Here is a 26780-nt window from a genome sequence, read left to right on the forward strand (position 1 = left end):
TGGAGATGAGTGCATGTGTCTAAGCGTGTGTGTGTGAGGGGAGAGTAAATGAATGTATGCATGTATATGCACACACATGGAGTGTAGATGTTAATAGCAATGGATTTGGAATAGGACTGACCTTAGTTCAAGTCCCAGTTCTGCCACTCACCAACTGAATGGTCTAGCTCAGTTACCTAATTACCTAATCTCTCTATGCCTCAGTTTCCTCATCTGTAAAGTGGGAATACCATGTTATCTATCTCATGTGGAGTTCAATGAGTTAGTCCATGAGAAGTGCTTAACCCAGTGCCTGGCACACAGTAACTCACTAAGTTGTTTTTTTTGTGTGTTTTTTTTTTAAATTTATTGAAATATATAGTTGTGAACTGAGTTTTTTGCTATTAAGAATGACCACCTTCTTGCTGCTCCAGGTAACTGTGAACATCCTCGAAGAAAATGATGAAAAACCCATTTGTTTTCCCAACTCTTATTTCCTGGCCATTCCAGTGGATCTCAAAGTTGGCACAAACATTCAGAATTTCAAGCTGACATGTACTGACCTTGATTCCAGCCCTAGATCTTTTCGTTACTCCATTGACCCAGGTATAGTACTTGGTTTGACAGTCCTGGACCCCATTTCTGAGGAATGCTGGTGTCTGAGGCCTTAGCAGTTTAGAGGGAATGGGGCAGGGTGGGCGCTCACCCACTGATCTGGGCAGAGTGTGCCCGGCAGGTGGTTATTTGGAATGAGGAAAGCAGGGATGCAGAATGGAATGGTTTCCATGCCTCCCGGCCTCCTCCTGGCTTCCCTTTCTCGGCCCCCCTAACTCTTCCCAGACCCCCATACACTGTTGGCCAAAGGCTCAAGGAAGGGTGAATCCCATTGATGGTGACCCCCACATACTCCGACTTATGAAAGATTCATAAATCCCATTAGTGTAATTTTTAAAAATGTAGTCCAACTCTTCAACAACCTCTTTTCCTGGAAGCTTGTGGTGGGGGCAGGGATCCCCAGGCCTCTCTGGGTAATAATAGGTGAAATAGATTAAATGCATTTTGAAATGTGTCCTCAGGAATTCTCCTCTGCTCCATTCTTTTTCTCTCTTTAAAAATATACCATTGTGGGGAGAAAAAAAAAGAGCACCCCTCAATGGAAATTAGACCAAAATAGCTCATCTAATGAAGTGCTGGGGCCAGAGCTTTAAACCCAAACAAGCAGAGCAATTCCACGTGAAAGAGTAAAATCCATCTCGGCTGCCTGCTGAGCCTTGGCAGAGCAGGAACTTGAACAGCAGGAAGCCTCTCGAGCTGTCTGTGTCACAAAACCCAGGGGCAGAAACTGCCTGGAGACTGCAGTTGCTGAAGATGGAAATAATCCATACTGAGAACCCCGAGGCCTTTATGGTGCACTTCGCTGCTAAGGGAGTGAAAATTGCATCATCTCCTGCTCCATTTACTGGTTTTCAGTCGGTAATGAGTCTGGAGCCACCGGAGGAATGAGCAAGAGCCTGCTTGGGCTGGCAGCCTCTTGGCCCCAGGCTCCCTGAGCTAAGAGCCGGGAGCCCTGACAGAGCTGTGCGGTGGGAGGGAGGGAGGGGTGTGGGGGGACCCTGGACCGGGATTCCTGAAAAGCCAGGAAGCACTTTCTTTTGGGGACCCCAGAGGCATCTGTATCCAGCACGTTCTGCCGGATTCCACTGAAGGTCTGATGTGAACCCGGCCTGCAGCTAGGCATGCAGCCCCCGTCACCCCCCTTCCTGCTGCCTGCCCTCTGGTCCAAGTGTGAGTTACACATGTTGTTACCAAAGAGATGCCAGATGACAAGGCTTGGCTGGAAGCAGCTGCACCAGGATCATTAAATCTCTCTGCCTGATGCTCAGCAAGATGGCGGCTGCTTCTCCTAGGACAGCCGTGCTGTTATCCTTTTCTACTCATCCTTGTTTTTGGCCACACTGTTGTGAGCAAGAGTTTCCTTGTACTAATGAAATTTCTGACACAGTTAAGGCCTATTCATATCACTGATCTAGCCTGGTGCTTCAGGAACACAGTGTCCTCCTCAGGTGTGGGCCTTCGATGAAAAGATTGAATGCTGTTTTCTTTCAACTTTTATTTCTCACTCTCCTTTCTTCTTTTCCCTATACCCTTGTATCACCTCTCCCTTAGGCAATGTCAACAGTCATTTCACCTTCTCTCCTAACGCTGGGTCCAATGTCACACACTTGTTGCTTGCATCTCACTTTGACTACACTGGTGGGCTTGATAAGATCTGGGACTACAAGCTACTTGTCTACATAACTGATGACAACTTGCTATCTGGCAGGAAGAAAGCAGAGGCTCTTGTTCAAACAGGGACAGTGACACTGAGTATTAAAGTTATTCCTCACCCAACCACGATCATCACCACCACCCCTAGGGTAAGACTTTGGTGACTGGCAATTTCCAACCACATTCCCTTGTGCTTTACATTGATTGAGTCCTTTGACCCAGGAGAAACGTGGGGTAGTCTGCAGGGAGCAGCTGAGCTATCGGAATGTTGCCAGTGATGGCAACCATGGGCTGGATGGACCTCGTATGTGGGAAGCAGGTGCTCAGCTACTGAGCTGCATCCGCTCCCCTCTCTCCCTCTTTTGAAGAGTCATCGTGCAGTATTCTGTACCCTATTCCCTATCACAACTCCAAAAAAAAAAGTCGTTCATTCACATATTCTGACTGAATGCCTATAATATGCCAGTCTCTCTGGTGAACAAATGAAAAATGAGCTTATAATACAGGCCAGTGGTTCTCAAGTGGCCCCGGACCAGCAGCATCAGTATTGCCTGAGAACCTGTTAGAAATGCAAATTCTCAGGCCCCCATGAGCTTCTTAAAGTTATATCTCTCCTAAACACTATCATCTCCACGCCTTTCAGAGAAGGACGCTGAAACTCGGAATCCCTGGTCACACCCCCAGACCTACTGGATTGGACACGCTGGGGGTCCAACAATCTGTTCATAAAAAAGCGTGTTGGACACGCTGAGGTCCAACAATCTGTTCATAAAAAAGCCCTCTAGGTGATTCTGATATGTGTGAACATTTGAGAGCCACTGGTCAAGAGAGGGTAACAGACACAAGTAAGCCAATCAATAAAATAATTACAGTTTGTGGTGAAAATTGTGTAGGAAGAAAACAAGCAGGTGGCAGAATAGAATCGGTGTGGAGAAGGAAGGGAGCACCTTGGAATCTGACAACCGGACTGCCATCCCCACTCCTTGGAGGAACTGGCTTCTATTTACCCTTCCCTCCTCTTGGCTTGTGAAGGCTGCACTGCTGTTCACAACCCCATACTTGCAGCATGCTGGAGGAAATGTAATCAGAACCCTAGAAAGTTGCCCATGAAAGGTGGCCAACTCCTGCTTCTTACCCGTAGCTGATTTACGTTAACCTCTCCTGGGTTTGTGTCAATATTATCCCCAATGAATGGAGGTGTAAAGTCACCCCAAGGGCATTTAATTGTGGTAGGAGCCAGTAGGGTCCCCTGAGTAAGGCATGATCCCATTGCGACATCTCCAATTTTGAAATCTCCATAACTTGTTATCTGTCTCCTACTCTAGGAAGCAGATGCTGAACTTGAGGTTTCACTATAACATCAGCCCACTTATCTGGCACTGGCAGCTTGTAGTCAAATGAAACACTGAAAAATCTACAAGGTGTAAAAAACAAAACAAAACAAAACAACCTACTTCCATGGCTCATGCCTTCCCAGTCATTGAGAGGCAATTGCTATGATAGGCCCTGGTTATGCCATGATTTGGAGTGACTTTTCAGTTCCTAAATTTTCTGGGTTGTGCTCTCATGAATGTCTGGCAAGACTATAGATAAAGTAATGTATTGAAGCAGCAAGAACTATGAGCATACATGTGTCTAACTTACAGAATAGAAACAAAGAGTGGAAGTAAACACTCAACACAAGAAAATACTGAATGTCCAAAATGCTACCTCCCACGCCCCAACCCATTTTCTGCTCTTCAAGCCTAGGATCACCTACCGGATCCAGAGGGAAAACATTTACTCTTCTTCAGCGTGGTATGTGCCCTTTGTCATCACCGTGGGCTCCATATTGCTTCTGGGTCTCCTGGTGTCCCTGCTCATCCTATTGGTCAAAGCCATCCACAGACACTGTCCTTACAAGACTGCAAAGGACCAGAAACCTCTGTAAGTAGCCAGAGCTGGGCGTTTTCCATCACTTCCTTTAAGACACTATTTTTGGTGATGTCAAGAGAAGGAAAGGGAAGTGGATTTGGCTCAACCGAGAGCGTCTGCCTACCATATGGGAGGTCCAGGGTTCAAACCCAGGGCCTCCTGACCTGTGTGGTGAGCTGGCCCACATGAAGTGCTGATGCGCACAAGGGGTGCTGTGCCATGCAGGGGTGTGCCCCGCGTAGGGAAGCCCCACGTGCAGGAGTGTGCCCTGTTAGGAGAGCTGCCCCACATGAAAAAAAGCGCAATCTGCCTTGGAGTGGCACCACTCATACAGAGAGCTGATGCAGCAAGATGACACAACAAAAAGAGACATACATTCCTGGTGCCGCTGACAAGAATGCAAGTGGACACAGAAAAATACACGGTGAATGGACATAGAGAGCAGACAAGGGGGAGGAAGGGAAGGGGAGAAAAATAAATAAAAAATAAAAAATCTAATATATATATATGTGTATATATATATATATATACACACACACACATATATATAAAGAGAGAGAGAGAAGAAGAGATGGAGAACCAGAATTTCTCTACAGGGCAGAGTGCCTCCAGTGAAGGAAAGAGAAGGAAATGTGGGAGAAAGAATTCAGTTTCCCTTGACCATGGAGTTCCCTCCCCATCACCTGCTGGGCCTGGAAAACATTTCTTTGGAATCCACCCAGTCCTTGATGGATTCCGTGCAATTGGAGCTTTGACCTTTTGGTGACCTTGCCCCGGAAGCTTTGAGAAGCCCTATTGTGAGCAGTGATAGAATATGCTGTGCCTTTAAAAGATGGGGTGGAATGTTAGAGGAAACTGATACAGGAAGTAAGCTTTTGGCTCCAGTGACTCCGGTGGGCCTTCCTGTGGCTAAATAATCGTGGTGCTTTTGCATGAGGCCATGATCTCTCCCTCTTGAAGCGCTATAAACACAGGCCTGGCTTCTCTTGCTCCTACTCTCACCTGCTTATTAATATGCCTCTTAGCAGTGACACTCCATGCAGTGTCTTTTACTGGCTAAAGAGAGGAACTAGAGGGAAGTGAAGAAAGCACTGAATTGTAAAAACTACCCCCCACAGCCAGGTCTCTTGCTTCTTGATAGCTCTTAAGCCAAAGCATGATGGTTCTGAGCCTGGGCTTTGTAGTTAGGCAAGGCCTGTGTTCAACTCCTGACTCTATCACATTCTAATTATGTGACTTTGGGCAAGTGACAACCTTTGAGAGTCTCAGTTTCCTTTTTTATAAAGCTGAACAATTAAATGAAAAATGCAAGGAGAGCACTATTCCTAAATGCATAACACAGGATAGACATTTATTTTTTATTATTTTGTTATATTATTCTTCATGACTAGGTCCCAGGAGGTTTAGGATTCTGGATTCTGGCTCTGGCTCTATGCCTGAGAATATTTAGGTAATGGAACCTCTAAATTTCAAGATTTCTCATTGGTAAAAAGGAGGGAATATAAGACTTGTGTGTGTCCTAAATGCATTTTGAAGATTAACTAGTACTGTCAAATAATTTAAAATCTATGGATGAAATACTCTGTATAAAAGTATAAGGTATTAGCATAGAGATATGCATTGCATTTTGTGTATTTATTAGAGAAATTGTTGCTATTGGCAACCTTGACTTCAAGGTAAGAAATCCTTGAGCATCTGTTAAAATTTTTAAAAAGGCGTTTTTGTTTGGTCTCTACTTATAAATTGATTTGGGAAAAAAAGGTTCCAAAAGACTGATGCTTAAGCTTGTAGGGATGGTGGAGCTCTGTGATGGGATTTGGGCAGAAGTTCTTGAAGGAAGTAATCCAACACACACTGCAACTCACATGCCGTTTATGGCTAAATGTCAAATATATACCTTGAAACTGACTGTTTTAACTTTCATTCTAAATGTCAATTGTTTTCAGTGTGGTTGACTTTAAAAAGATAGACTAGCTAGAAATTCAGACTCAGACCTGGCCTCTTGGAAATACATACGACAGCCAACATTTGCCAAATAACAAGAAATAAAATTTGAGCCAGAATTATAGAGCCCATGGTTATCATGGAAAGGGTCTTAGAGACTGCGCCCAGCTCCTCAAGTTATAGGGAGTCAAGGTTTAACGGCCAGTCACTTGACCTCCCTCTGTGAGCCAAGCCTGCCACTTGGCTGGCTGCTGGGGAGAGAAAAGGATCAGAAAGAATCACTGGGCAGACTGGGGAGGTCACGCAGTCACCAGGTGTCATTATCAGAGAAAATATATTCCCTAAAGTCCTAGAAAGCAATAGTCTTCAAACTCATCAAACCCCTGGACCCACTAGTGATGGAACTACTCTGTTTGGAGCAGGGGTGGGAGCCCAGTGCCCCACTTACCCAGCCTTCTTTTAAGCCCACACCCCGAGCCCCCTCTTTCCATTGATCTCTGAAGCCCAAGAAACACAGTTGCCGAGAGGACCCCATGTTGTCAGGGGTGTTCCAGGGCAGAATACTCCCAGGTGAATTAATGTCCATCCTATTTGTTTGTTTGTTTTCCACAGGGTGAAGAAAGGAGGTATGTCCAGTGCCTGTTATCTTTGTTTTCTCTGCTTGGTCTGTTGTAATAGGCTCCAGCTCGGCAGAGACTCAGAGCTCGGGCATGTCTTGGCAGGTTTTCAGCCCCATCTTCAGTGGGTGGAATGAAGCAGAGGTCAGACGAGCTGGAGAAGGGGAAGGGGAGGGAGTGGGGTGCCATTGGCCCACTCGGATCTCTCACTTGGCCCTGCCTGTTCCCACCCAGGTCAGCTCTAATCCGCTCCTCTCAAGCACCTAGAGGTCTTTTCTCTCAAGGGATAAAGAACTCTCCAAGTGTTAAACACAGATAGCATAGACTCACTCAGGTTGTAAGCATGACAGTTTTCGTAAATTATTTAGGCTAGTTAGAAATGGGGCTGTGTGCAGTCAGATGTGTTGGGAGAGCTGGATGATTTCAGAGAAGTTGGTGAATTGCACAAGGTCCATCTGAACAGCTCCAGGCCTGAGATGGTGGCACATACGACCTTGCCTCCAGGAGACTCCAGGCTATGGAGAAAGACAGGACAAAGAGCTGGAAAATGTGTTTTTAAAAACACATGCTCTATCAGTCTGTTTGCAGGTATTTGCATGACTGAAGTGTGCAAGGCACATCTAATCAGGGCAAAATTTTTGATTTTAATGATTGATTATATCAAATGAGATGTTTTAATGAATAAGATTTTTATAAAATGTCTCTAACCCCAATCACTTTTTATAAAGGGCATAGGGAATGGATGCAAAAATCCCCAAGTTATGACCAGATGCATCAACCCCATCTTTCTTTCTTATCTATAAGCCCGCTTAAAAACTAATCTCCTGTTTAGGCAAGTCCCATTGTGGGGGGTGGAATTTTTAAGGTCAATTTAGTGTCCAACAAGCTTAACTTCTGGTCGTCCTATTCCCTGCAGAAGTGAAACGGGCTAAGAGAGATGCCGTGGTGGTGAGTGAGGTCAGCCATGGGCACCTGGCTTGGGCGCTGGGTGGTGGGAGGTGCTGTCTCCTCCTAGGCAGGTCCTGCCACAGCTTTGTGGGGTGTTTACCATTCAGGGGGCTGCTTGCATTTGGCCACTGGAACAGATTGCTGTGTGACAAGCTCTTGATATCATTTGTTCCCTCCACTGAACACGTCTGCTGATATATTTGCAGAAGAACTGGATTTCATAAATATTGAATAGTGATGTTTATTATCTACACCAGCCTTCCAGGAGAGTGAGTTGGGGGAATGGAGTTTAAAGACCAGAACTGGCTCTTCAGCCTTCAATGGGATTCATTTTTTCTTTGCTCTTCCACAACCTTGCAGAAAAGCGATAGAGAAAGAGCACTGGTTGGGTCTGGGGTTGGCGTTGCCTGCTTAGCCATATGACCTTGGGAATCCCTTGGCCTCTTTGAGCTTCAAAGTCCTCAATTGTGGAGTGGGAGTGAGATCATCTGCCCTGAGATGACAAGTGAAGAAATATTTTGAAAATTGTTGTGTGACACAAATGAAAAGTATTATGAGATAGTTGGAGAGTTACCTCCCCATCCCACCCTTTATTTTTCTTTTACTGAGTCTGATCCATCCACTGGGAAGTGATGATTGGGACCAGGACTTGAAGGTGACTTCCCTAGCTCTTCCCCACCCCTGAGAGTAAGGCTTTCTTACCATCCAAGACCCATTCCCTCAGTAAATCATAAGCACAATGAGGAGATCACACTGGTGCACTGCCATTTTTCCTTTGGGACCATCACATAAGTGCTCATTAAGTATGGGTTAGTCTACAAATGGGAGGAAAAGGCAATCTTTGGTCTCCTGGGTCATACTAAGTCAAGTACCCTTGGTGATGACACTCAGAGACTGCTTTAGAACTATGTAAACATTAAATTAATTTGTTAAATAAATAAATCCCCATGACCATAAACTGTCGAGCTGCTTAGCTGGTCAATTGGATGAAACCCAAACAAAGCCCATTTCTTTTCTGCCTCTTTAGAGTTTGGGGCCGTGGGCAAGTAAATCATTTATCTAATAAAAATAGAGAGTTGAAAGATATCACTAAACCCAAAACACCTTCCTCATCAGCAGGCCAAACCATTAGAGAGCATCATGTGAGGAAAGGGGGTGTTTCCATGGGGTGGACAGGGATGGATGCGTTTGTCAGAGATCAGGATCTTGGTGGCAGCACAGAGGACAGATCAGGGAAGGAGGCCTGGAGCACAAACTGGACCTTGGTGGCAGCACAGAGGACAGATCAGGGAAGGAGGCCTGGAGCACAAGCTCATGTATGGGAGGCCAGGCTCATGTGTAACACTGCATTGGCCTTGGCTAGGAAGACAGCAGGAGAGGGCGGGGGTGCCAGGGCCTGGAGGTAGGAGCATCTGGTTGCTCATTTGTGCCTGCTCTGCAAGTCGACCTGCCAGCCATCCCACTTGGGTAATGTGGCTCTTCACCGGTGATGTAAGTAATTTCTACTCTTCCTTCTATTCAGCTTAGATATCGTCCAGGATGCTTTCCTACTCTCCCAAGTCTGAATTAGACCATCCCCCAAGCTTGGCCCCCCACTGCATCCTGTATTTCCCTGCCATAGTCTTCTCATTCTGTATTGTGGTACCTGTTTGTCCATGGCTCCTGCTTGATTGCACACTTTGTATGGGCAGGAATAATGCCTGCTTTGTTCACTGTTGTGTGCCCAACATCCTGCACAGTGCCTGCTGCTTAAGTACATGTCTGCAGGACCTTGGGTAAGGAAGGTGGGCTGTGTTGGTGAGCAGCCCTGCCTAGGGTGTGGGCGAGTGGCGAGGAGTACAGGGCTGTGCTTGAAGCTGTCTCCTTCTTCACCCTAGGAAATAATCCAGATGAGAAGTATTTTTGATGGAGAAGCCATAGACCCAGGTAATTAAGTGGCAATGTCATCCATAAGGAAGTGGCCTTCGTTTTTCCCATTCCAAGCTCCTAGAACCTTAGGGGACCTCACCCAACTTCCGGCTCCTAACTCAGTTTGTCAATTTGTTTGACCGCATTGCCTATACAGTGCTGACCCTTCTGGGCTGAACAATCTGAGTTGCTGGTGTGAGAGGTCTCAGCAGGTTTCCACCTAACGGCTCCTGCTCAAGAACCACGTGTCCTTCTCACCTCTCTTCCTAAATCAGGAATGAATTTAGGGAGCTGGTGAACACAAGAACCCACACCTTTTTCCGCTCACTGAGACTCAAGACCTACCTCCCGCCCCCATCGTCATCACACACACACCCCTCCATCCTTCCTGAACACCCCTGTCACCATCCTATTGGTTGTGAGAGAGATGGAGCAATGGCAAGGTTGGCTTCTTTTTCTCCCAGATCACAGCCAAGAATTCCTTCTTGGTCGGCAAGATGAACATAAGGTAAAGCTGGCCTTCCCGAGCTCTCATCACCCCCGTGAAATCAGCTCCAAATTTAGCTCCTTTACACACATCCCTCCACGTACAAAGGCGCAATTATAGATGTGAATAAAGGGAAGGAAACCAAATTCAGGAGGCAAGTGTGCTGGCTCCCTGCCACCTTCATATGCAAAGCACTCGGTCCCCCTCTGAAGGAGGATGGCTCCTCTCCAGTGAGAGGCTGCTGCTGCTGCTGGAATTAAATTTCCCTCTATTATTAGGTACTTGTTACCATAATGTGCCCACATTAGCATAAGTGCTGGTGGGATCCTGAGCAGAGAGGCCACTCAGGCTTTATGGAAATGGCACGAGCAGGGGCTCACCTGAAACTCGACCTTCTGGGGTAAAATTCAGGGAGGACAGAGGCTGTTATCCTGTGTCTGTGTGTTCGTGAGAAGGATAAAGGAAGAAAGAAATGAGCCAAATGGACTAATGTGAACAAGCACATCAATTAGTGTCTGTTGGCTCCAACACAGTAAAAATGGCTCCCTCGCATCCTCCCAACTTGGGCCAGATTTGTGTGTCTGTGTCTACAGAACTCGGCTAACTTTGCATAAATAAAAATCAATGCCTTTTTTCTCCTCACTAGGTGAATTCCTTTTTTTGTAGCAGAGATTCAGGGTCCTTTTAAAACAAAATGAATCAGAAGGGAATGGGGAGTCCCATTAGAAACTAAACCTAATTTATCCTCAGCCCACATGGAGCATGAGATTCGACATCCCTCTCATCTTGCGATTGAGATGGTCTTGAGACACTCAAACCTTCCCACCCCAAATGGCATGATATATTTGCAACCTGTGTTTTCTGAGCTGTATTCTTTGGTGGAAAGCACAGGCTAGTGAAGATGGCTTGTGCTCTTCCGAAGTCTGCTTTCTACCTCTCAATTATTCTCAATTTCTGGCATGTTTCATCTTTTCTTGGGAGTGAGTCTGAAACAGAGTGGGAATGGGGGAAGGGGAGAATCATTGAATTCCCTGGTTTACGGTAGTTGTTATTTCTTTCTTTTCTAGTTACTGGGGAAATATATGAATTCAACTCAAAAACTGGAGCCAGGAAATGGAAAGATCCATTAACCCAAATGCCAAAATGCAAAGAGTCCAGCCCCCAGGTCACTGCTATGCAGAGGATCACTGCTGGGGAAGGAAACTGGCCACTGAGGACCACCACCAAGGAAGAAGACGGGCTGAGTAGCAAAGCACAGGCTGAAGGTGCAGGCCTGGGTCCCAGAAATGAAGATGGCAAGCCTGGCACCCCAAAGCACAGAAACCCAACCCTCACAAGTAGGGCTTCTCCCAAACCACACCCAGGAAAGTAACTAGTGTCTGGTGCCAGGTCCACAGTCCAGAGGTGGGGCCTTGACTGGCAGGGGGATGTACCTCACCTAAATTCTGTGAGGGCAGTTAGGTGTGGGGGCTGGGTAGGTACAAAAATGTCAGCTGAAGGGACCCAGAGTTCTAGGAGCCATATGGAATGTTTGCCAGCACTTAAGACAAATTGAAAGGAGTTTGATCACCCAGTTACCTTTTTCTGAGACTGTGCAAGAGAGGTTTCTCTCAGATCTCAGGACTGACTGTGCTTCTGATCACTGGACTGTTAACTTTTACATGCAGAGTTGTCATGCTTTCTTCTTTGCATTGGCTGCTAGGAAGCTCTATTCAGCCGATTCCGAGGAATTTCATTGGACTCCCTGACATAAATATTGAGGACTACATTTATATATTGTTTCTTCTTATTTTGCTGTCCTTATAGCATCATCTATATTTCTTCATTTATAAAGAAGTTTAAAACATACAGCTCTGTAAATCACCTCAAATCTTTTTCAAAAGAAGCAGAGCCATGGAAAAAAAAATATGGATAAATAAATAATGAGTTCATCTTGGAAGACGAAAACACAATGAAACCTTTTTTAAAATTGAAATAACTTATATTCAATAAAGTATACAGATCTAAGGTATTAAGCCCGGCAATATATATGCTCCCCTCCAGAGGCAACTACTCTGATCTTTATCATCATAGATTAGTTTTACCTTTTTATGCATTTCATATGAATAGAATCCTATAGAATATACATGTCTGACTTCTTTTGCTCAGTATCATGTCTGTGAGATTCATCCATACTGTATATAGTAATAGGCCAGTCTTTTCATTGTTGTGTCTTATTCCATTGTATGAATATACCACAGTTTCTTTATCCATTCTGCACTTGGGTTGTTTTAAATTTTGCTCTTATGAATTTTCACACTATGAACTTTTTTGGACATGTCTTATGGGAACATAAACACTCATTCCTTCCGAGCATATGCCTAGGAGTGGTTATTGCTGAAGAGTTACAAAGTGGTCTTTCCAATTCACACTTCCACCAGTGATCCATTTGTTGCCAACACTTGGTATTGTCAGTCCTTTAACTTTTAGCCTTCCTGGTGGGGAAAATTCCTATTTTATCAAAGCTAAATACTGCCACTTTTTTTTTTTAAGATTTATTTTTTAAATTTATTTCTCCCTACCCCCTCATTCTTTGCATTTGCTGTGTCTGCTTGTTGTGTATTGGTCTTCTTCTTTAGGAGGCCCTGGGAACTGAACTGGGGACTTCTGATGTGGGAGGGAGGTACCTAATCGCTTGAACCACCTCTACTCCCTGCTTTTTCTTTGTTGTGTCTCTCATTAGTTTTCCTTGTGTTTCTTGTTGCTTCATCTTGTTGCATCAGCTCGCTGTCTCACTTTTCTTCTTTAGGAGGCACCTGGAACTGAACCTGGGACCTCCCATGTAGTAGACGGGAGCTCAATTGCTTGAGCCACATTTATTTCCACCACCAACCTTTTCACTCACCTACCTGCTCCTTCTCTCCTTCCTCTGATTTGGGGAACCACTGGACTCTGTGTGGAGACACAGTGGGAAGCTCCATCCAATGAGACAACCCAGACTTTCACCTGTTGGCGTGAGAAGTGAACTGAAAATAAATAGCACAATAATGAAATAGGAATGACCCTTTCCTGGCGGAGACTGTGAGCAAGCCTTGCCTGAGCCTCTAGCATGTTCTCTAGCAGCTGTGGCTGTAGTCCAGCAACTGCAAGGCAGGAGCAGGTGAGGGTCTACCAGAGCAGCGTCTCCTCCCAGTTGGAGAGCCAGGTGGGAACTCACCAGGCCCACAAGGGCCTGTGGGAGGCAGGCAGGAACCATCTGACAAATGAAGAACTTGGGAGAGAGCAGCTGCTTGTTTATTGCGTGCCTGTGCGCCAGTGTGACTTCTCAAGGAAGAGAAACATTTGAAAAATGCCCTGTCCTGGCCTAGATTAGGCATGATTTATTAATAAGGGTTGGTTGCCAGGCTGCTCCCTTGAATGGGTTTAAATTTTGCAAAGGAAGGCAGCACTGATCATTTGTGTAGGTTAAAGTGGGTGAAGTGGCTGATTACCCATTTAAGAGTTCGCAAGTCTGCGGAGCCCTGAGTAAAATGCCTTCCTCAGAAGCTCTCAGCCTCAATGCAAGTAAAATGAGGCTCAGAGAAGGCTGAAGGGGGGACTTAATAACTGTTTATAAACCCATTAAGAATGATTAAAAGGAGGGCCATGAGCAGCTGTTCTTCCTTCTCCAGCGATGACAGGACAAGAGGGAATTGTGTTTAATGGCTGGAATGAAGATTGAAGTTAGGTATAGGGAGGGCCTTCCCTGAAGGCTGGGGTCTGTCTGAAGAGTGCAGTGTCTTCCCTGGTAACGGGCAGGAAGCGCTGGTCGCCACCCAAGCCCCCGCTGTGATGAGAAACTTGGGGAGTCCAAGAAGGAAGGGCACAAGGACTCTGGCTGAGGGAAAATCTGCTCCCCTCCACTTCTACTTTTGCATCAATACTTGTTTGATCAGGGGGAAACGCAGAAGTTTGAGGTCCAGGACTGAGGCTATTCGGGTTCTAATATTTAACCAGGTTTGAAAGAAAAATGATCTGAATAAAAGGAAGCCAGGAACTGCTGTAAGTCTTGTGGAAAATTTCTCACATTTCTCTCCCAAGGCCTTACACATACATGAGGTTGTTGTAGCTAACGTGTACTTACCTGATTCTGATTCATTATAAAACTGGGGCAAATACATTCAGGGATTAGACCACATAGGGATTCAGAATTGTTGAAGAATTTAAAACTGTGTGGTAAATCCTGAAGTCTGAGTTTTGTTTTTTGTTTTTCTTGGTCGAGCTCTGTAGAAAGCAGGATATGCTTCCCAGTCTGCCTGTGTCAAAACGCTCGTGGTTTACAAACAAAAACTGGTAAATTACCCTTTAGCTGCTCAAAGCCCTCTTTCACGTCTGTGGTTCTATTGTTTGCCTTTTTATTTACTGTGCTTTGTGATGGCTGAGAAAATTAAGCGACAAAATGAATGAACATTGAAAACAATTGCTATTGAAACTTGGCATTTCTCATTTCAAAGTCAGTTGGGTGTTTATACCTCCCATTCATTCAATAAATATGTATGGAACATGTACTTCTTGTCAAATGTGGAGGATTTGTTAGTGAACACGAAAACAAAAACTCTGTGCCCTGGTGGAGCTTCCACTCTGTGGCCGGCTGAATGCACGCGCTGATAAGCTACCCTCAAAGGTTGTGTTTCCTGCTCCGTCCTGGCCTGCCAGGGTCCAGATAATGCCATTTGCTTCTTGGTTCCTTGGGTGTTCACTCCGAAAAATAAATCGACCCAAACCTGGAATTTCATTTCCTGAGAAACAGCTAATTCAGAATCATTTAAATATAAAAACTTAACAGGGGGAAGTGGCTATGGGTCAAACAATTGAGCTCCCATTTACCACATGGAGGACCCGCGTTCGATCCCCGGGATCTCCTGGTAAAAGAAGGAAAAAAGGCGCCCCAGACCTGCGCAGAGAGGCGCAGGTCCCCCTCCCCCAGTGTGGCGATGCGACGTATCAAAAAGACGATGATGCAACCAGATAGAAAATAACTAACAAACAACAACAACAACAACAAAAACACAAAAACCCAACTTAACAGGAAGCCCCTGTCACAAAATGATTGAGGTGCTCGAGGAGGGGCCCCAGGCTCGGGTAGCCAGCCCACTTACTCTTCCCACATCCCAGGGTGGCAGCTCTGAGCCAGAGGCCATGGATGTGTGTGGAAGACGTAAGTATCTCCAGGTCAGTGGGATAGTCTCTCTAGAGCTGAAGGAAAAGGTCAAACATCGGGGATGGGGAGAACCATGCACGGAGATCCTCCTGTGTGTAACTTGTGTTAGGGAATGATGTGGCTCCTGCTCTAAGGGCAAAACCAGCTGAGAAAGTCATCAGCCAATTAAAAGGACAACCAGCTCCTACACAAGGCACTCATGAGAAGACCTGAATGAGCTTCATGGGCAGCGAGTATTGGAGAAAGCGGATGGCGGCCTTGAGAGCTACTCTGAAGGTATAGTGAAAGAACTAGAGTGTGAAGTGGATCCTAGAGGTAAAGACGAGCTCCAAGTGGGAGAAGAGAGAAGGGAAATTTTTTTTTAAAAAGCTAAAGCATTTGGAATCCTGGTCTTCAGTCCATTTCAGTCAGTACTTGCCTTATATAACCCTGAGTAAATAATCATAGCCTGATTCGAACCTCATGTGTATACAGCAAGCGCTCAGCAAACATTTGTAGAATTGAATTGAACCAAGCAGACTTAGAGTCGATTTTCTACCCTGGTTATGTAGTAGACTTGCAACTTTCCAAACTAGAACTGGACGTTATCATAATCACCAGCAAATAGCTGACTGAGTGTCTGAGGCCAGGCACTCTTCCAGGCTCTGGGGATACAACAGTAGATAAAACAATGTTTTTAGTGGTTATGTTCTGGTGAGGGATGACAGACAAACAGATAGTGTGTTTGTGTGTGTGTGCATGTGTGCCAAGGGTGGAAAGTTTAAATAGGGTGGTCAAGCAAGGTCCTGGTGGCAAGGTGAGTCAAGTAGTGGAAGTGCAGAAAGAAGCCATGCAGCCCACTGGGAACGGGTCTCCAGGAAGAACGTGCAAGGGCAAAGGGCGAGTCGAGAGCAGCAGGAGGGCAGCGGTGAGCACCAGGACCAGGGAGATAAGCTCAGAGCGTTGGCAGGTGTGTTGGGGGCGGGATGGGGTGGGATGGTGGACCCGGGATGTGGGGTATGGGTGGGTGGGTGTGGGACAGTGTGACAGCACTTAGGGCCTTGTGGATCATTGTAAGGACTTTGGTTTTTATTCCGAGTGAGATGGGGATCACTTTGAGCAGAGGAGGACCATAATTTGCTTTTCTTTTTACAAGCAGCTCTCTGGTGGCCGATTTGTTGTTGTTGTTTTTTAAAAATATTTATTTATTTATTTATTTCTCTCCCCTTCTCCCCCCACCCCAGTTGTCTGTTCTCTGTGTCTATTTCCTGCATGTTCTTTGTCCGCTTCTGTTGTCAGTGGCACAGGAATCTGTGTTTCTTTCTGTTGCATCATCTTGTTGTGTCAGCTCTCCATGTGTGCAGCACCATTCCTGGGCAGGCTGCACTTCCTTTCGCGCTGGGCGGCTCTCCTTACGGGGTGCACTCCTTGCGCATGGGGCTCCCCTACGCAGGGGACACCCCTGAATGGCACGGCACTTCTTGCGTGCATCAGCACTGCGCGTGGGCCAGCTCTGCACAGGTCAAGGAGGCCGGGGGTTTGAACTGCGGACCTCCCATGTGGTAGACGGACGCCCTAACCACTGGGCCAAGTCCGCTTCCCATCTGGTGGCCGATTTGAGTATACACTTAAGGGAGGCAGGAACAAGGGTGGAGGTAGAAGTAGGTGGTCATTGGATTACTCTCGGTATAATGCAGATCACAGTGGCTTGGTCCAGGGTGGCAGAGGTGGATAGTGGGGGAAGACGGGGGTGGAAACCTCGCGGTAACTTTTTGAAGTCTCCTGGGTGGGAAAGAAGTCCTGAGTCCTCTTAGGCCCTGGCCGTGCATTCGAGGTGCCTCCGGCAGGGTTAGCCTCTGCAGTCAGCACCACTTCCTCGGTGGAGGTTCCCGGGTGCAGTGCTTTGAGATTCCACGTTCTCCTGAGTGTGACTGCTCCTGCCTAGTCTCTGATACCCGTGGTTATCTGGGGATGCTGGTCACGTGTATGCACATGAGTGTGTTGTGAGAGTAAAGAGAACTCCTTGGTGTTTCTGCCCCACTGAACTTCCTGTCAAGATTCCAAACAACGCTCCAAGGAAACAGTCCTGCACAATGCTTTCTAGGCTTGGGTTCCCGTGGCCTGCTGTGAAAAAGGTTACAGGTGACTCACTCACCCTGAGAAGAGTATTCGATTAGCTCTCAGTCTGAAAAAGTACAGTGCTGGTTAAATGCCTTTCACCAGGAGGAGATCTGAGTTGTGGGAGGGAGAATTGCTGCCTGTGATCCCAAATGAATCTATGCTCTTAGGAAAGTTGTCTGTTTGGGGGAACAAAGGAAAATGAGTACATCCTGGATAACCGCAGCCTTAGGATCAGATTTTTGGAGACAATCATTCCTTAAAATGGTATATTGCTATTGTCAAGCATGAGTACAAACTGTAATTACAGTCCTGATGCTTGGTTTGGAAGACAGGATCCCCATGTCATAAAGAAAAAGGCAAAACAAGCTCATGAGCTCTGCATTCTTCCTGGGCAGTTCCCGGTAGGTGAGGCTGGCCCAGGGCTCAGAGGCTGGTGACCGCTGCCCCAGCTCTGCGCTTCTGCTACTCAGAAGCCTTTTAAACTTCTGTGGTATTCAGGAAGAGGCTGTCCACTGTGTTCAGAACCAGGCACAGCTGAGGGAGGGAAGCTGGTTAAGCTGATTTATAGGCCAGGCTCACAAGAGCTCCATTCCCCACACTGCCCATTTCATTTGTTCATCCACAGTCAGTGCACACTCCAGCTGGCATGCTAAATGGCTTAAAAAAAATAACAGCTTTATTGAGATTTAATTCATATATCACAAAATTCAGTGGTTTTTAGGATATTCATTGAGTGTGCAACCATCACCACTAATTTCAGAACAGTTTCATCACCCCGAAAAAACCCCTTACCCATCAACATTCATTCCCCCATGTACCCTGGCCGCTGGCAAGGAGTCATCTACTTTCTGTCTCTATGGAATTTGCCTTATTTTGGCCATTTCATATAAATGGAATCATACAATAAGTGGCCTTTAGTGCCTGGCTTCTTCCACTTAGCATAATATTTTCAAGGTCTATCCCATTCATGTTGTGGTATGTAACAATATTTCATTCCTTTTAAGTGATATTCCATTGTATGGATATTCCATTGTATGGGGATATCACCTTGTGTTTACCCATTGATGGACACTTAGGTTGTTTCCACCTTTTAGCTATTATGAATAACGCTGCTATGTACATTTGTGTACAAATTTTTGCAGGGACATGCGTTTTCATTTCTCTTGGGTAGATACCTAGGAGTAAAATTCCCGGGTCATATGATGATTCTCTGCTTACCTTCTTGAGCAATCACCAAATTGTTCCCCACAGTGGCTGTAGTAGTTTCCATCCCCACCTTCAATACCTGAGGGACTCATAAACGGCCTTTTAAGGCAGACAGGTAAGGCCCCTTGGGTCCAGGATGCAGCGTGGGGCATTTGGCCCTTCCTAGGAGCCCGACCACCTCTAAGTGAGGAGTCTGGGCACAGTGGGGGCACTGGCCGACGTCATGAAGTGGACATCCTGAGATTCATGCTGGCGGCTTCCCCCACACCTGACCAGACCACAGGCAGGTCGCTGCGGACCTCAGGACGACCTCAGGATTGCAAATGTCCACCTAATATGTGCTGGGCACAGTACCAATGCCATTGTTGATTCTTGCAGCACTATTCTGAGGGTTGTCTAACTCTACATTGTATGGAAAAGGCTGAGGGTTGGAGAGATTAGGGCATTTGCCCTGAACTCACAGAGCCAGGAAGCAAACCTGGGCCCATCTACATGGAGACTCAGCTACGGCCTTTGACCCGTATTCCAATGGGACCCAGGTGTCGGGTGACTGGACGCCCAGGTGGACCCTCTCACTGAACATCTCTCTTCCCTGAAAGACCCAGGCCTCTTGGGGCTTTGGGAAGTAGACTGTGATGGTGTAGGGTCGATGTGGACTTCTGGGCTAGCAGGTTGAAATAGCCACTGCCCTCCACAGCACACTCGGCTTTGGGCTGCATAAAGGCAAAGTTGATTCCTTTGCTGTTCTATACCCATTCCCTACTTCTGTGCTGCTCTACAAAAGCAGTCTCATCTTGGCCAAGAATATTCAAGTGCCTTGTATGATCCTGCCACTGGCAGCAGCCCCCTCTTCCCAAAGGCTGAAGGGGCCAAGTTACTAATGTCGGCCAGCAGGGGCTTGGCCCTCTTTTTACCCTTTAGCTTCCAGCAAGAGGTACTGAAATGGCTTCCACCTTTACCCAAGCATACCACGGCACGTGGCCTCAGTGTTTGCTGAGAGCAGCTGCAGGGCACCCACGGTCAAGTTCTCTTCTGTTGCTACCCACAAAAGACCATAGCAGCACCATGGAAATCAGGGAGTGTGGTGCCACACACACCCTTCTGGAGGAGAGAGTGAGCACAGCTCCACCCATAAGTGGCCTTTTCCTGGAAGCAAGCTACAGCTATTGACCAAGACAGCTCCCAGCTGACCTCGGAACAACTTTATCACCATTGACATAAGTGGAGAGGGTTAGAATCAGCAGTGATGTTTGGCATCTCTGAACACACACCCCTGAGTTGCGTTTCCTTGATGCATTATCTTGCCACAGGTTCCAGAGAATAAGGGTCCCAATGCTAAGCCTTTGTTTGGTAGAGTGTGTATTGATGGGTCAGTGTGTCATTGCAGAGATAATAAAAATAACTTTGCATTTACAGAAAAGTATTTGCATGGATCTGCAGGTATTCTCTACTGGTTTACATGTGAAGAGTTGAGGCTTAGGAGGGGTGAATGACCTGCCGAAGGTGGGATCTGAAAGCGGGTCTGATTTTTAAGCCCCCCTCCCACGACAGAACTAGGGTCTGAAATTCCTGATGAAAGAGCCTAATCTCTAGTTGCTCCCATGCCAACACTGCCTTAAACTTGTGGCGACTGTGGAAGAAGGGGCCAGGGCTGGGGTGCAATCAGAAGGGGAGAGTGAGGGCAGAATTCGCAAGCTGGTTTATTGGGGAGTTGGTTTGTTCCCCTAGAAATTCACACGGGTTTGGAGGAGGCTTCCGGGATGGGGATCTTTGCACTAAGCCGCTGGGAGCTTGTTGGTGTCCCTGAGCACCAGGAGTGAAGGATAAAGGGGGAGTAAAAAGGGAAAAAGTGCGCGGGGAGAAGCAAAGCTTAGGCAGGTGGCCTAAAGACCCGCCAGGGAGTCCCCTGCCTGGGGGGCTGAAAGAACAAGCACAGCCTTCATGGTCTCAAGCAGGGCCAGAAAAGGGCAGCTGAAGCACAGGATTTCTCAAGAAATAAAACTTCCTAGCACACCCCCGGGCCTTGGAGAGAAAAACTGACAATGTGTTGATGGAAAACAGACCGAGCTGAGGAGTGCCCGCAGTGCTCGCCTGCGTTCTCACAGGTTCACAGCGACACCCAGCGGCCCCCTCGGGTACCTGCTGCGCTGTGGGCCACAGGACAGGGTTCGCACGTGGTAGACAATATTTGGAGTCCACAGCAAACATTTCCCTTTCTTCGATGCGTCAAAACCCAGAGTTTGCACACGTGTCCACCGCCCCCCTCTGTGGGGCATGGCAGCATTCGGAGAGGAGGTCCACAGATTCCGGGGTCGGGGCGGAGGCGGGCAGTCAACGCCTGGAATTCCGGATGTCCCGCCCGCGTAGCCAGCTGCATATATCCAACTGACCCTGCGCCGTCTAGGTTTTCTGAGGCAGTCGTGATTTCCTCTGGTTTCATTTACTAAGAATGACTAAACGTATTTAATGGTCAAACCTTTGGATGACTCTTACACAATTGAATTAGCCAATCAGCGATATTTCTTTGTTCAGAAAACATGACGATTACACTTTCATAGTAGGTCAAAGACCTCAGCTTCCATAGTGACCCAGATCAATAAGTCTGCTTAAAAATGAGAAAATCCACATCTCTTTCTGGATAACGGTACACTCACATTTTTGTTCTTTTCCTTATCCCTCCTCACTCCATTTAGGCTCTGGCTAATTTGCTTGTCTGAAGGCCCCTGAGGGTAGACAATCTCTAGTGTTAGCACAATGCCTGAGACTTGGGGATACTCAAAAACTGTTTCTTAACTGAATGACTTTCGCTGGGGATAAAGCAGCAGGAGCCATAGAAGGGAAGCCAGGCAATTCAGCGTTCTGGTCAGTGCTGCTGTGGGATTCCAGACTCTGATGGGAATTTATCAGTCAAGGCAGACCCTTGCTGGGGAGCTAGAAAGAACAAGCTCTTGTCCGTGGCTGGGGATGATCTGTGGTTAAATGGTAGCCTAGTGTGGAATCTGTACAGTTTTATAAAAATGTCCATTAAATTCTGGGTTAGCATTCCATGGGAGGGCTCCACGTGGCCCTGCTTTGTAGGACTCTCAAAAGCCCCCTGGAGGCCTTCCTTTTGAAGAAGAAACCATGCGTGTCTGTGATCCAGTTGTGCTGGGAAGGAAACCGCTATTCCCAAGCTAAGTTTTATCCAAATAGTGTTGGCCAAATTACGATGTGCTAGCTGGGTTCCTTTGGTTGCAAAGAATGGAGACTCACAGATTTATGGGGAGGCCACAGGTGGAAATAGAGAGCCTGATTCCCATTGCTCTCTCTCCAGATTCTAGAAGAGGTGGAAGATCTGACTCTCTGAGACGTGGTGTAGTGGACGAGTCACCCTGGTCCAGCCCAGCATCATTTGCATAGCTTTCCTACACCCAGAAAATATGCAGTGGTATGGGTGCTATATGCCCAGGGTAGAGATTAGAACTCAGTTTCCCAGCCTCCTCTGCAGCTACGACACAGTCCTATGGCTTAGGCACTGCTAAACATGAGAAGTCAGTTCAGAAGAGTGAAAGGCAAGGGAGGAGCTGTTGTAGGGGATTGTATCTTGGTGTTGGGGGGCAGAGTACGGTAGCAGGATAAGGAGTCCCTGGAGGCAATAGGGGCAGAGATGCCCGCAGTACATGAGCCAAAAGCAGGGTGAACAGACCAGTGGGGATTTGGGTGTCCTTCGTGCTGCAGACCCCTAAACCCTATTCCCTGACCCTGTCAGAGATCCTGTGAATCACTAATTTCCTTAATAAATTTGCTTTCTGCTTAAACAAACTAGAGTGGGCTGGTTGTTGTTTTGCTTGTTAATAAGAACTGTTTGATAAACCTGTGATGGAAAGTTATTTGGTTTCAAGGTAGGTATAGGAAGTCAGAAGTCAGGGCTCTTTGTTCCAGAAAGGTTGCTCTCAAACTTTTTGTTTGGGTTGAGGTAAATATCTGTTGTTCTTTCAGGGACTCGAAAGACCCAAACTGCCTCTTTTCTTAGTACAATAAAGCCCATAACCACAGGGTTGGCAGTGGGTGGGCATCAGGCGAGGGGGCAGGCTGCACCCAGAGTCCCTCCTGCAAGTGGGAGCTTCCCTTTGCCTAGGTTGAATGTTCTGCATTGTCCCCCTGGGCTGACTTCTGCCAAGGCCTAGAAGGCTATTCCTAAAGTTTAGTTCCTTTTCATAAAGGCTGCTAGAATCCTAGAAATATAACTTCTCAAACCCCAGTAGCCCATTTCTCTAACCTTGCGGGGTCTTTGGGGCTTATTAATTTAATCCTCCAGGTACTGGTAACTCATTTGACCTTCCCTGCCCAAGGAGTATCTCCAGACAAAAAATGCGGTCTAGTCTAGGTGAATAATGCCAGGGTGACCTGTTCCCACTCTGGAGAACGCGGAGTTGAGTGATTAAGGGTGTGGACTTTCATATTAGATAAGGTTGGGCTCAAATATTGACTCTGCCACTTATTAACTGTGTGACCTTGGGTAAGTTATTTAGCATCTTTGAGCTTCGGTTTCCTACAGTGTAAAATGGGGACAGTGATGATAAGTCTGCCCTACAGCGGTGTGCATATTAAGTGAGATCCTGCACATAGTAAGCACTCAGTAAATATTTGCTGTTTTAACCAGTTAGGTGGGCTCTCCCCAGGGAGACATCAGACCTTTTTCCTAGTAACCTGGTAGGGCTACCCGCACTTTGAGGCCTTTCCAGGTAAGGGTAGCAGAAACTTCATAACTGGGCACCGTGGGGTCCTCCTCACACCTTAGTGTCCCCTGCCTCTCTAAGTTCCACAGAGCAAACGTCACTGGATCAAGAGAAGACAGTCAAGGCAACAGCTGACATGAAGTAGGCAAGTCTGGGCTTGGACCACTCAGTGAGTGGGAAGTGTGATGAGCACCGACCCCTGTAAATGATCCCCCACTCTTCAGGGAGGGCTTTGCTCTTATGGCACGTTGCTCTTTGATGTCACCGGGCACAGTCCTACAGCAACAGCGCAGGGGATGGGGCTCAGCGAGGAGCCACCACCTCTGCCGATGCACCGGGGTCTGTGAACACTACCTGGCTCTTAGAAAGTGGTTCAACAAATAGGACAAGCCCCCGAGTCCAGGCTCTGGGAGACTTAGTGCAGGCTTTTGTTAAACCACTGATCTAAGGAGATGGTAAATCTGTGAGGCATAATATCCAATATCAGGGAGGTGATGGCCCGGGAGGCTCCAGGGCTCACAGACTCGTCCTTATTGTAAGAGCCGACATGTGCACAGTGCTTTCCAGTTTGCAAACAGCTTTCACACACTTCATGTAATTTAATCCTCCTAACAATTCTGTGGGTTGGGCTGAGAGTGGAGCTGAAAAAATTTTGCATGGAGATTTAGATCTGCAAAAAACTTTGAGGTCATCAGCCTCAACCTCCTTGTTACACAGATAAGGAAATGAAAGGCCAGAGAAGGCAAGGTTCCCCCGCCAGCTCAGAGCAGCAGCAGAACCAGGGACCGTTGCTCCTCCCCGCACCACGTTGAATCAGAAGGTGATGCAGGAGAGCCTTGTGCTTTCTCAGAAAGACAACTGTGCTGAAAGCTCAGCCTGTAGATTTAGCCTCATTTTGCCTTGACCCATTACCAGTGCAGCATCAGGAACAGGCCTTGGGGAAGAAGTACCAAGCCAAGCTGGTTCTCTGCTCTAGCTTTCAGCTGTCTGTAGGGGGTTGAAACTACGTGTACCCCAGAAAGTCATGTTCTTAAAGCTAATCCATTCCTGTGGTATAAACCTATTGTAAGGAGGGCGTTTTGATTAGGTGACTTCAGTTAAGGTGTGGCCCTGAGAGGGTCTTAATCCTTTTACTGGAACCCTTTATAAATAGGATGGATACGGGAAGAAAGACACAGAAGCAAGAAGCTGACAGCAACGAAACCTAAAAACGAAGGGAAACCCCAGCAGACGCCGCTGTGCGCCTTGCCATGTGACAGAGGCGTCCAGGGTCACTGGCAGCCGGTCTTCAGGAAGAAAGCATTGTCAGCCTCAAACCTGTAAACTTGTAAGCTAATAAAATCCCCATTGTTAAAGTCATTTCGTATCGTGATATCTACTTTGAGCAGCCTAGCAAACTAAAACACTGCCCTAAAGTGGCCTAGTTGGGTCTCTGCAAGTCCTAAACTGGAATCTTGGAATGCAGATAAGAATTCTTCAACCCTGAGGATGAGTCAACCCAGGCTCAGCAGAGCATTCCGTGGCTTGTCCTGGGTTTCCCAGAATCCCCTAAGGCTCTGGGACTTGGCTAGAGTGGACCTGGAAAGCCAGATTCCTGGTTTTAATCCATCAACACTGATGCGCACAGGCTATTTTCCCAGCATTGTACTGACCTGTGCGCAGCGCGAGGTCAGGGCTGTTTCTTCCTCACTGCGGGATCCCAGAGTCTTAGCACAGTGCCTGGCAGGCTACAGGTACTCTCAAAGAAGGGGAGGAAGAGGCGGAGGGGAAGGAAACTTCATAACGAGGCGGGTCCTGCAGCCAGACATGGTGGCATTTACACAAGAAGTTCCCCTAGAGAGGGCGGCTGCCTCACCCTCTCCTCCAGGGACTGCACTGCATCCCAGGAGGCTGCGTGTGCCTGTGGTTTGTCTAGGGTTCTGCTGGGTGGGAGCCCTGACTGGAGGTGCCTTTTGGGTGGCAATGTCCACACAAGCACATTTCCTCAGGAACACATCTGTTCAACAGCACTGAAAATACATCTTTGCTGACTTATTTAGCGTCCATGAAGCTCATATTCAAATTAAAATGCAGGCTAGGGGAGGGGCGGGGGTACAAACCCAGAGAGGGGTTGGAGAGGCATTTGAAATGTATGCAGATCTGTGTACCAGATGTTTGTTTCACCTAAATAAAATAAAATAAAAATAAAAACACTGCAATCAGAAACCGTCTCTGCGAGCAGGAAGGGTGAGACCTGCGCCTCTGTTCTCAGGGTCGACCCCAAGGTCACACTGGGAAGCCACCACAGGTCTAGTGGTGGGCTAGACCGTCACAGAGTCCCAGTCTCTGTGCAAGTTACACGTTAGTGACTGGGGTAATTTGCACACCCACAGCCGACTCCTCAAAATCCTGAACAACCGCAAGGAACATCTGCATAAGAAGGGTGCTCAATCAGCCGGCGGTTCAGAGCTGGGCCGGAGGCCGAGCTAGGTGCTGAGGGCCAAGCAGCTTTCTCTGGGGTGGGGCAAAGGGGGTGGGAGGAGAGTATTCTCTGCATGGCTGGGACCAGGCCCCTTCTCCCCGCAGGAGCTGCTCCCAAGCTCACCTTCCTGTGGGGCTGGAAGCTTCCTCTCACCCCGCATCCATGCCGGGCCCCAGGTCAGCAGGCAGTCCCTGAAGGCTGACACCCGACTCGCCTCTGCCTCCAGCCCAGTCGCCCGTGTGTCTGCTTTCCTGCACTTGCCCTATAGAAAGGAGGCTAGTGGGGGCAGGGCCCTCCACTGGGAAAGCAGACCCACCCCGCAGGCCCGGCTCGCCCTCACCCAGCACGCCTCTCTGTGGGACAATGAAGAATGGGGGGCACCAGCCTTCATTCTTCTTCTTGCTTAAACTTCCTAAACCCTGATCAGGCCCGCAATAAACGGCGTTCGTGAGGGCAGGCTGGCGGCGGTGGCTTGCACAGCAGCTATGAGAGCTCTCTCCCTGCGTTTGCCCACGGCTCGGGGCCTTGGCACAGGCAGCGTCCGTCTGGAACTCAGTCACGCACTGATCCAGATGTTTGCCCAGCACCTGGTAGACACCAGGCCCTCCAGCTACAAGGTGCCGGGCGGACAACACGGACACGTGTGTTTGTGGAGTGGAGAATGAGGGGTGGCAACACGCAGCTGAGGTGAGGCCTGCCCATCTGAACCCCTCGCTGGAGCCCCGTCCACCAGAACGTCACTGGACGGCATCCAGCCAGCAGCTCCAGGGCACCCACAGGGGCACAGGGTGGTGAGAGGAAAGGTGAGACTCGCGGGGAGGGGTCTTTGTTTCCTGGGCTGCCCTAACAAGATGCTATAAACTGGCTAGTTTAAAACAACAGGAATTAAGTTTTCCTTCTGCACTCTCCCACAGTCCTGGAGCCGAGGAATCCAAACTCACGGTGTTGGTAGGGCCAGGCTTGCTGTGAAACCTGCGGAGGAGAATCCTCCCTTGCCTGTCCCTAGCTTCTGGTGCTCTGGCCATCCCTGGCATGCCTGGGTGGAAGGAAG

General features: G+C 47.7%; 1 protein-coding gene across 4 annotated transcripts in view; it reads left to right on the top strand.

Annotated features, from left to right (window-relative positions):
- CDHR3 (cadherin related family member 3) overlaps positions 1-12418 on the top strand; it is a 68980-nt gene extending 56562 nt beyond the window's left edge. The window contains exons 13-19 of one of the 4 annotated variants that reach the window (XM_058297146.1): positions 414-585; positions 2146-2396; positions 3992-4173; positions 6718-6731; positions 7639-7670; positions 9548-9596; positions 11133-12418. In XM_058297146.1, coding sequence (XP_058153129.1) covers positions 414-585; positions 2146-2396; positions 3992-4173; positions 6718-6731; positions 7639-7670; positions 9548-9596; positions 11133-11437 — 1005 coding nt within the window. In that variant the 3' untranslated portion in view covers positions 11438-12418. Of the gene's footprint in view, positions 1-413; positions 586-2145; positions 2397-3991; positions 4174-6717; positions 9597-11132 lie in introns of all 4 variants that reach the window. The other 3 variants (XR_009185849.1, XR_009185851.1, XR_009185850.2) reach the window with 3 other exon arrangements.
- Positions 12419-26780: the final 14362 nt, after the last annotated feature.

This window comes from Dasypus novemcinctus, chromosome 5, assembly GCF_030445035.2.
Source record: "Dasypus novemcinctus isolate mDasNov1 chromosome 5, mDasNov1.1.hap2, whole genome shotgun sequence".
Taxonomy (NCBI): Eukaryota; Metazoa; Chordata; class Mammalia; order Cingulata; family Dasypodidae; genus Dasypus; species Dasypus novemcinctus.